General features: G+C 43.2%; 2 protein-coding genes across 2 annotated transcripts; both read left to right on the top strand.

The window, feature by feature from the left end:
* Window positions 1–6,261, top strand: LOC115405854 (schwannomin-interacting protein 1-like). Its single transcript, XM_030115604.1, has 7 exons — window positions 1–127; window positions 1,945–2,054; window positions 4,767–4,884; window positions 4,960–5,166; window positions 5,254–5,377; window positions 5,893–5,986; window positions 6,102–6,261. Exons 1-7 carry the CDS (start codon window positions 98–100, stop codon window positions 6,151–6,153), a joined length of 735 nt encoding a protein of 244 aa, XP_029971464.1. The 5' UTR covers window positions 1–97; the 3' UTR covers window positions 6,154–6,261.
* Window positions 6,262–7,636: 1,375 nt separating this feature from the next.
* Window positions 7,637–9,112, top strand: LOC115405435 (interleukin-12 subunit alpha-like). Its single transcript, XM_030115013.1, has 6 exons — window positions 7,637–7,655; window positions 7,740–7,891; window positions 8,002–8,088; window positions 8,184–8,225; window positions 8,342–8,461; window positions 8,981–9,112. Exons 1-6 carry the CDS (start codon window positions 7,637–7,639, stop codon window positions 9,110–9,112), a joined length of 552 nt encoding a protein of 183 aa, XP_029970873.1.
* The last annotated feature ends 1,759 nt before the right edge of the window (window positions 9,113–10,871 follow it).

Raw genomic sequence — 10,871 nt, 5'->3', positions numbered from 1 at the left:
CCTGCACGGAGCTGCAGTATATGAGGGTCTCCTGGGTCTGGCTTCACTGCAGTGTAGACGAGGGCAGGACGGCTGCTTCAGTACGATGCGCTGAAGGATGGTGCACCAGGAGAAACGCATTTACCAGGTGTGTGGATCTGTACGTCGTCTTGTTTGTGGGTCGCAGTCGGGGTGTAGCTGATTCGAACGCCACACTTACAGGTATGCGCGATAGGCATCCATCATGGGCGTGCTGTTCTAGACACGCCAGCCAGACAGGGAGAGTGCATGAAAATGGAGTGGCTGCGTTCAAATGTTGGCATTTTACACACCCAGTCATACAGATTGTATAGTTTTGTCCTGCGGCTCGCTCCACACTTGATTCAAGGGTTAACAACAGTTTGTGTGTAAGGAGGTCATCCGGATATCTGGAGTGGGCGAGCAGGAGGCAGAGAGCTGGTTCGAGGAGGGACGGAGGCGATCAGATGATAGATGCTCTTGCATCACAGCTTCAGCTCATGCGTCACACACACACACACAAAGAGGCTGTGCGTGTTTGTCCGTGTGTGGTTATTCAGAGACACATCTCCAGTTCTGGATGTGTTATTCAGTGAGTCCTGAATATTCAGCACGGCCTCAAGACATGCTCTCAGAATAGAACAGTTATGCTGTGTCGAAGCATTTTCTTTGATTTTTTGGAGCCTGGAGACAGAGAATTGTGTGAATCCAAGACAAAAGCAATGAGATCTGAGACAGCAGCCAAGTGGAAGCTGAGGAAAAGCAACCATGAATGATTCAGGAAAGGAAGTATAATGAGGAAAAGACAAAGTGTGGGAACAACATGATCATTTTGAAATGAAAAATGTCAATGTGAACTTGAAGTTTAACACCAGTGCAGAATGACACAGCAGTTTAAACCAGCTGTAGGAGGGTTTTTTTTTTTTAGCTGCAGCGTTAACTTGAACATCTGTCTTCTACCACTTCATCCAATCGTGTCTCACTTGGAGACAAAGAAGCAGACATCGCCCTCACTTTGTCTGCGTTGAGTTGAACATGATTCATAAATGGTTCAATAAACATTCAATAAGCTGGTAATTGTTCAGTGAAAATGATGTTCGTAATTTCTGTCAAACAGGAGGTTATTGAGAAACGAGAAATGCTTAAAGACACCGATTTAAAATTATTTTACAGTTGCAAAGACTGTAATATTTTTTTGGGTAAAAAAACCTTTAAATAAGCTGATAAAGAAGACAAAAGTTCCAAAGTCATCCCACAGTGTTGTTCTCTGTTGGTGGGAAAGCTGAAGTTAGCGAGCGAGTCCAGCTTATCGAGCTGTGAATTTGAACTGACCTCGGTCCATTGAGAAACACAGCAGGCTGATCTGAGAAGAAGAAGAAGAAGAAGAAGAGGAGGTACTGGAGGCCATGTTGTTTGCTTAGTAAAAAGCCCAAAAAAACCAAGCTGTGACAAACTGGGTACAAACTCAGTGCTGCCACCTAAAGACTAAATGTGGCATCGCTTGAATTTCACACACTGCAGCTTTAAAGTGAAAAAGCTTTAAAAGCTGTAAACCTGTAGTTCCAAGCTGTTGTTAATGAATAAATAAATCCACTACATTAGAGGAAGATTAGCATGTTTTCAAAGTAGCAGTGTTTTTTAGGATGCATCATGTGATGAGGAGTCTTACAAAATAAAAGCATTCACATGTTCAAAACCAGATGTCTTGATGAGGTGTATTACATATTTAAATGAGATATTCTTTGATTGGTTCCACAGTGGGGAAACAGACGCGAGATCCCATTCCTGAACAAAAACCCTGATGCTTCGTTTTAATTTAAATATCCGTCACTCAGATCATTTATTTATTTTATTCGTGGCCTACTTAATTCAGTCAGTGATGGCGGAACAAGAGCGACGCGCTCATCCCTGTTCTTTGCATTCATATTTTGTCTTGTTTTGTGGCAGGCCCAGCGGAATGAGAGAGAGTCCATCAGGCAGAAACTCGCTCTGGGCAGTTTCTATGACGACGAGCCCGTCATCTATACCAGCTGCAGCAAGACCGGCCCGCCCTCCCGGTGGGTTTCAACCCCGTGCATGTGTGTGTGTGTGTGTGTGTTTGATCAGCGCAGCCTTTTGAAGAACAGAATAAATGTGGATTGAAGCTGCTGATAGCTGACACTTTCATGGTTTTTTTTCCTAGATTTTATTTTTAGATAAAAGGTTTTGAATAATCATCATTTCAAGCGAAGTTTTCTTTTATCCTACCGAGACAGCTTTTTGTTCTTTCGTATGTCTTTTTTGTCAATATAAGTCTGTTTTACTATTTATTTGTGAATCCAACTGAGGTGTTTGAAAGACTGATTTCTTAAATGCCGTTACTTTTATAACTAAATAATGTTGACTACAGTAAGCATATAATTTGATCTAGTTGTCTGTGGTCATTTTGATTTTGAGAGCGAATGGATACACAAAGTTTAAAATTGAAATCCTGAGCAGAGAGGGACAGGTCACTGCTGTGGGCCACTGAGCATGACCTTTGACCTCTGCCAGCTCCCTGGAGCAGCCTATTCTTAGAATCAGCATGGGCCAATGAGCAAAAAAGACATTTAGAAAGATGAGGTGTGATGTTTTTAGTTTGTGTTTAACGAGATCATTTGTCCTCTCATGATGGTGCTGTTACACACAGACATGCTTGTTGGCCTTCTGCAGCCAGCAGGGGGCGCTAAGCAAAGGCAGAGTCAGGCTATAGATGAAGAAAAAGTCAAAGGTTGAACTGTCTTGTTGATGCCTGAGAGGTTTCACAGCAGTGAGCTACAGAGTGTTTGCTGTAAACAGCTGAAGACTGTTGTGTCAGTCATTCATGGCACAAAACAAAGTGTAAATTCTTCCAGGAAAGTGGTGCTGTTTACAGTCGGTGTGCAGGGGGGCTGGCATGACATGAACGTGTGAACGTCAGCAGTAAAACAAAGAACCGGCGGTAGGGGAAGCGCAGGATGGAGCATGTGGTTAACCTCTGAGCGTGTTAAGGCCCCAGCTTCAGGCGAAGTTTGGAGGAATTCTCACAGAGGCATTCAACCTTCACTTAGATACTTAAAAACAAACAATCACAGAAAAAAACCCTTCACATTTTCCTCCCTACATATAGGTTTAATTAATGCACAAACATCAACTTTACTATTGGTTTCTATATTTTTACTGGCATGCTGTTGACCACACAGCACAGACCAGGAAGGGAATTTCTCTGGTTAAAGCGCTTTGTTTTAAAATGTTGAGAAAAAAATACAACACTATTAGCCACTAATAACTGCTGAAAGACCTTAGACCCCTGTAATTCATGCAATTCGTTAGTTAACCAATGAGAGTCTGTACCGAAAACAGAGCTCCAGAGCAGCAGCTGTGACTCACTGATGCCTAATGTCACAGACTGACATTAAAACAAACCTGCTTCTTTTTTTTGCAGAGCATGAAAGTGATATTTCAAATGTGAATTTGAGGTTTTCGGAACCCTCAGACTGCGTCAGGTCGACACGTTGGCCAGAGTTGCATTACATCACACGCAGGCTGGTAAACCACATCCAGCAAAACCTTTTCACTGGAGCTCCTTCCTCCCGTCTCGTTCCGACTTTTTCCTTTGGCCGTTTTTCCCACACGGCAGCCTAAATAGCGGGGGCCGCCCCCCAGCCCCTACCCACACTACTGGCCGCATTCCCTTTAGAGGAAGTGCAATTTTGGTGACTCCTCCAATAAGGAAGCGGCGCCTTGTCCGAGCCTGCTGCTGTGAGTGGCTGGATTTCAACCGTCGACCTTCAAGGTAAAGATGCTTCGTCTGGGTTGGAAATTCCAGCGCCATCCGCCCCACTTGCAGGCAATTGTTCTCATCCGGGAGAAGGGAGGAGGAGCTCCTCCGGGCGAGTTAGGTTCTTTCATAGTTCAGCGAGTGTTCTGGGCGGTTGGAAAGGCTGAGGTTAAAGTTTCAATGGCCTGATAATAATGGCCTCTTTCATTTCTCAAGAGCTTTAAGTTTCTATTTTTCTTTCCATCTACACATCAAAACCTGTGACATTGCTGACATTACAATAGAAATCATAATCAGCACGCCGGTTTTAAGCTACACAGGAATCCTGACAGATTCCCATGGAAACGGCAGAAGTGTGTCACTCGTTTCAGTTCAGGGGAAGCACGAAACCCGAGTTCTTCCAACCCAAAGCCTTCGTCCAGACAACACAAATACTGTCATCAAAAACACTTTAAAGACTCACGAAATTTGTTCAAAATTAAAAAGAATCAAATCACCAGCTACTTCACAAAGAGGGAAGTGTTTTCTTACTGAATTTCCAAACTGAACACATTAAACATTTTCTTGCCGAAACTGCAGCGGGTGATTCACGTGACGAGGGATGCCCGTTTACTTTTAGTAAAAATACCAGACAACATGTACCAGACAACCTAGCCGCTCCACACATGAACACGTTGTCTCCATTTCCTCACATTTTGGCCTAAAAGTCAGTACAACTTAGAATTACTGTAAATATCTAATTATATATGAAAAGCCATAAAACGCTTCAAGAAAACCAATAACCGCACTGACGGCTCAGAGCTGAAAGATACCTGCAGACACCACAGAAACATGGATCCGCTGATGAGAAGAATTCAAGACTGAAGTCTCAAACATGATGGATTCAACTGAGCTGTTGGTTATTAAGAAGTGTTAGAAGACTGAAATCCTCTTGAATCTATTCTCGGCGTAGATTTTCCTTTTCACGGTGGCGCTGTGTTTCTCCCAGCAGGCTGCAGAGCGGGGTGAACCTGCAGGTCTGCTTCGTGAACGACAGCAGCAGTGACAAAGACAGCGATGCCGAGGACAGCCGGACCGAGACCAGCCTGGACACGCCGCTGTCTCCCGTGGTACGCTCTGCTTTCACATAGAGACACGCCGGCTTTCCTCCCCCCGTCTGACCTCTGACCCCGCTCTCCGCGCAGAGCAAGCAGAGCTCGTCGCTGTCGGACCGAGACACGGCGGAGGAGGACTCGGATCCGCTGGATGACTGCGGGGGGTTCTGGCGGGTGCAGCGCAGGCTGCAGGAGGAGGCCCGGGTGGCGCTGGCCCTGGCTCGACCCATGGCCCGCATGCAAGTGGAGGTGGAGCGGCAAATCCAGCTGCACAGACGGTCCCCCGTGGCCGACCTGGTCAGTCGCACGTTTTCACAAACACACGTCCTGTTGAATTCCACCGGACGCCACGTCAAGTCCCCGCTCGTCTCTCTCCATCTCCAGCTCCCCCATCTGCCGCACATCAGCGAGGGCCTGATGAAGAGGAACCTGAGGCGAGGAGACATGAGCGACATGAGCCTGGGACAGCTGCAGGTCATCACCAATGATTTACACTCACAGATTCAGAGTGAGTAGAGCGCGCGCACGCACACACACACTAATGCATTACCTCTTAAAAAACATCTTTATTGATTGAAATACTTATTTTATTCATTCAATGCTCATAAACTGCTGAGATGATTTCATGCTTTCACTTTCTTTTTAATGTTCATGTTGATTAATGAATTAGATATATGTGTTATATGAGTGTCTGTATGTTTAGTCCTGTGGTTGTACACGTGGATATAGATTATTTTGTGTATATGTGTTTTCATAGGATCCATTTTTTTTCATATAGATTATCCACAAGGGGTCTTTATGTATGTTTAAGTGTATATATGCACACACACACATATATTTGCTTATGTATTTATATATGCCACACTATAGTAAAATATTGAAAGAGGGAGAGAAATTCAGATGAGTATAAGTAGGTGTTTTTCTTTTATTTGTATATATATGTATAGTGTATTTGTGTATCTTTGTTTGGACATGTCTGGACTGAATTACTAATGATTTGAAGTGAATGTTTTTCCGACTCAGGTTTGAATGAGGAGCTGGTGCAGCTGCTGCTGATGAGGGACGAGCTGCATGTGGAGCAGGATGCGATGCTGGTGGACATCGAGGACCTCACCAGGTGAACACACAGCACCTTTTCCCTCTGTGCATCACCTGCCAGTTCCTGTACTGCGGCATCATTTTAATGCTCTTTTCTTTTTCTTTTTTTTTAAAATCCCTTCTCTTTGCGACAGACATGCACACATCCACCAGCGGCACCACTCGGAGAAAACTCTCTCTAAATAAAGCGTCCTGTGTGCACACCTGTGTCCGTCCAAGGCTTTTCACCTCCACTCTGCATGACCAATCATGCCGTGTTTTGTAGTATTACAGGGATCCTCTCCACCTCATTCCACCGCCACCCTTTGTTTCCAGCTCGGTGATTTTTTGCACGGCACACTGGTTGATGCTGAGGGCGTGCTGGGGAGAATCTGGAAGTGTGGGGGCTTCCACGGCTGAGAATGAAGAAGGTTAATCACGTCACCCGTAGACATGCACTCATTCACTTCACCACGAGCACTGTGCCATTGCTGTGTGCCACTGGAGTCAAGCGTCATATCGATGGGCTGTTGCAATAGAAAACACTCTGTATCGTTTCAATGCTGCTGCAGCTTTAGTGTGATTTAAAAAAAAAAAAAAAGAACATTAAATTGGATTAAACTGGCTAGCTGCAACTGTGAAAATATATTTACCTTGTTCACGTTAATTTACTTCTTCACTAAATTATTCTAAAGAAAAAAGACATGAAGAACCTCTTGATGAAGATATGCAATGCCAATATTATGTTCTGCTTGGTTTAATAATACCAAAAGAAGCCATGGGAAAATATAGAATATAAAGCAGATTGCAGCCTGAGCATCTACGTATATATATATTTTATGTGTTTAAAAGGTTTATGGAGACTCGATATGTAAATGGGAAAGGACACTTTACTGGAAGGATGGACAACATGCCTTGTTGTGTTTTTACTCTCAGCTTTTCAAAGAATGTCATTCAACACAAAGTGGTTTTTCTATGGTTTGCTTTGTCGATGTATGATGATTGTTTAAGAAAATTCTGGTAATAAATGTTTCAAGTGTGTGTTTGGCTCGTTTTATTTCATTTCAGTACATATTGACTTAATGAAACATCTGCATGTTGCAGATAAATCTCCATGATGGTCGTTACTCTGAAACCCGTTGTACCTTTTGGAGGTAATTGGCTTTCAGTAATTATAGACACGTTCCTCACGTATACTCTGCACCACAACAAAGACCAGATTAAATTTAAATGTATTTATGATGTTATTTTACCAGTTTGGCTCGGTCAAAATGACAAATCAAAGAGCAAAGCTGTCACAAACTGGATGTGGTCAAAACTGAGAAAATGTCAACACAGGATTACGGTTCCACATCTCACATGACATCATTCTTTCACTTTGACATAAACAATGACAGTGACGGGTGCGCGCACACACACACACACACACACACACACACACACTGCATGAACACACACACACGCACACGCAGCATTATTACTCATCACGGTTTCACCCAAATTTGGGGACAAAAAAATATGGAAACTACACAACCTTGACGGAGCACTTTCAATTCAAAATAGGTGTTGACACTTATTGGGACAGTGAGAGGAAAATCCCTCCTTCAGTCAGTCTGAGTATAAAACACTAAAGGATGCCTGAGTCCAGACAGACACACTCGAAGAACCTGACGCAAGAATCTCTCTCAACATGACTCTCGTCAAGCTCTGTGAGTATCGGCGCCTGGGCTGGAGGTGTGCACGGGAAATGAATGGAAGATTAACCTAAAGAAAAACATCTGTGTGTTTTCCAGGCTTCACTCCTGCACTGCTGCTGCTGCTGCTGCCGCCGCTGGCGCTCGCCCATCCGCTCGGTCAACCTGCCACCATTAAAGAGCCAGCGACGGACTCCTGTCTTTTATACGCTCAGAATCTCCTCCACAACATCACTGCTGCACTCGCACAGGTCAGGCCTGTGAAACCAGGACCGCAAATAACCGTTAATCCTTTAAACCTTAACATTACACTGGAAAGAAAAAAAAAAATTAATTAAAAAAATCTCATTTCTCATTACAGAAAGACCTGTTCAATGGATTCAGCTGCTCAGGGAAGAACATGGAGCTGAACGATGAGACCAGGACAGCGGCTGTGTGTGCACCCAAGGTAAACACATACACACGCTTCTCAACGTGCACATATATATTCTGACACATATATCATTAATAAGCCGTCTCTCTCTCTCTCGCTCTCTCTAACAGGGATCGACATGCTCTGGAAGGACTGACTCCAAATTTGACCAGGTGAGCGTTAATCTAGGTTAAAAACTACTTAAACCCTGAAAGTTGTGCTTCATCTGTGATTTCTCGTGCGCTCGCCGTCCCAGAGGTAACATGAGCTGGTTTTTCTTTCCGTCCAGGACTCGTGTGTGACAGAAATTGGAAAAGATCTCACACATTACTACAGGTTCTTCACAGCTCAGCCAAACAACATCTTCTTGAGTGAGAAAGTTCTTCCGGGTCTCGGGGAGCTCATGACGGTAAGTCACACTTCTACTAGATGTGTGCGTATCTGTGTGTTGAAGAGGTGCTACAAGGAGCCACTTAAATGTGTTCATCTGCCCTCACCTCCGAGGGTGAAGGTTCATTTCCTGACTTACTGAAGTCCTTGTATTCTCTCTCAAATGTTTGCATTTGCTATGCTTAAAATAAACGTACATTGATAAAGGCATTAGGTCAAATTTAGAGGGGTTTTTTTGCATCTGTAAAGTTAATTCACCATGTGAAGGTTGTTCATGTTGCCTCATTTGAGGCATTTGATGATATGTCCCATTAAATGTCATAATTAAAAATTAAGTATATTTTTCTGCTCCCTACAGAACTGCTGGCCTCCAATGGAACTTCCAACAACACAGGTAACTACTGGCGCTGTTTACGAATTCATTCATGATTCAATAAAATAAGTGTGTTTTGTGCATGTTTCTGTATAAAACAGGAGGCAAACATTTCTATAAGCACCTATAAGCTGTCCTTACCAGAGAATGTGTGTTTCCTTCAAGGCTGCTGCAGACGCGGCGAGCAGCTACGACAAGAGGCTCAAGCTGTGCAAAGTGCTGCGGGGCTTCCAGGTCCGCCTCATCACCATCAACAGGGCCCTGGGGTACATGAAGTCCGGAGAACACATGAAATGAAGCTGCAGCTGTGAGAGAAGCAACATGAACAGATTAGCGCGGCCACGTCACAAATGATAGAAACTCCTCATCCATCATCTTCTGCACTGATCGACCTTCACCCTTACCAGAGGCAACAGGCACTTTGTGTTACACTCAAATGATCTCAACCTAAAACATTTTTATGTATTTTAACATATTTATTTTCTTGATGCCAGAACGTGTTTTACATCAAAATGATGTATAATGGTACTTTATATATGAAAGAGTATTTATTTATTTGCCTTATTTTTAACTATTTATTTTGAACTATTTATTGTGACACCATGTGTTTGACTTTAAGAATCACTAAATAAACTTTTTCCTGCATGATACCTGCTTTGTTCTTTTATTAATTGTTTGCAGCTGATTTTTTTTTTCTTCACCTAAACGAACCTAATGTGAAGTAAAGTGTAAATATTTAGGTTATTCTTGATATGTGAAGATAATCTCTGACAAAAACTGAAAATTCTGAAACAGGAAAGTTTAACATAGTTACAAGATTAACACATATTTCTTGACTTATTTCCTAAAATGTGTCTAAATGAAGAAAAAAAAATCTCTGAAATGATTGACTTTTCAGGAGCATTTGGAAAATGATTGAAAAGAGACACTTTGCAAGTTGCTGTAGTTTTATCTGGACTGTGTGTTTCATGAAATGCGGTGCTGAAAATCTGAAGATGTTTATGTTATGATGAGAAGTCTGAAATGGAAGATTTGTGCATTTTGGCAGTTCTCGCTCCCACTCGATAAATCCTGCAGAGCTACACAGCCTCCAAAAGCGTTCTCTGGTTGGACGAGGCAAAAATTGAACTCTTTAGCGTGAAAGTCAGATAAGGTGAAGCACGGCAGAGGCAGCATCATGCTGGAAAGACTAGAGAAATATGAATCCGAGCTGAAAACCTGCTCCAGAACATTCTGATAGATTTGAGGCAGCAAAGATAAAATACCGTTACGACTACTGACAGGAAACGCACGTGAGATGTGGTTTACAGGAAAACGTGACTGCCTTGCGGCACGTGATGGTCCAGACCACTGTGAAATTCCACTATCATGATTCCAGATCACTCCACCCCAGGCCAGACTGTGTTTTCCTGTAAGCAGCTCTGCAAGACTGACCCTGAGACAAGTGGAAGGAGGCCTTTTGGTGTGATTTCACACTTCATTTGGAAAGTCCAAGAGATTGTACGTTCTAATAATCAGTCTGCTATTGTTGCCCTCTTTGTCTGTTCTATCATTTTCTCTCTTTCCATCCACTAACCACAACCAGAACAGCAGAAAGCCTCCACCTCTGAGCCTGGTCTGCAGATTCCTTCCTGTTAAAGGGGGTTTTTCCTTTCCTCCATCTCCTCTGTTTGCTCACATGGAATTGTTGGGTTTTTCTCTCTAAAAGTGCCTTCAGGAGACCGTTGTTGATGAATGAAACTGAACTGACAGGACTACAAAGAGCTTTGATGGCAAGAGGGATGTGAAAGTCAGTCAAAATGTCATCATCGAAGAGTATTTTGGCATTTCTCCATTCAAAATCCAGTAAAACACTGCAAACAGGTTGTGTGTTCAGTTAACTGGAGCGGAGCCCATTTTATGTTCACTAGAAACTCAGTTTTAACTCCTCTTTTGACCAGGAAACATGGTGACACGCACTCACGGGAGATAAGAGGTTTATTAGGTGAGCACAACAGTATAAACTGAGCTGGCTTCTTGAGAAACATTAAATGTAACACGGGTTTGTTGAAGAATC

Source organism: Salarias fasciatus, chromosome 18 (genome assembly GCF_902148845.1).
Source record: "Salarias fasciatus chromosome 18, fSalaFa1.1, whole genome shotgun sequence".
In the NCBI taxonomy this organism is placed as follows: domain Eukaryota; kingdom Metazoa; phylum Chordata; class Actinopteri; order Blenniiformes; family Blenniidae; genus Salarias; species Salarias fasciatus.
The sequence above is the reverse complement of the archived record's forward strand: the minus strand, read 5'-3'. Positions and strand labels throughout refer to the sequence as shown.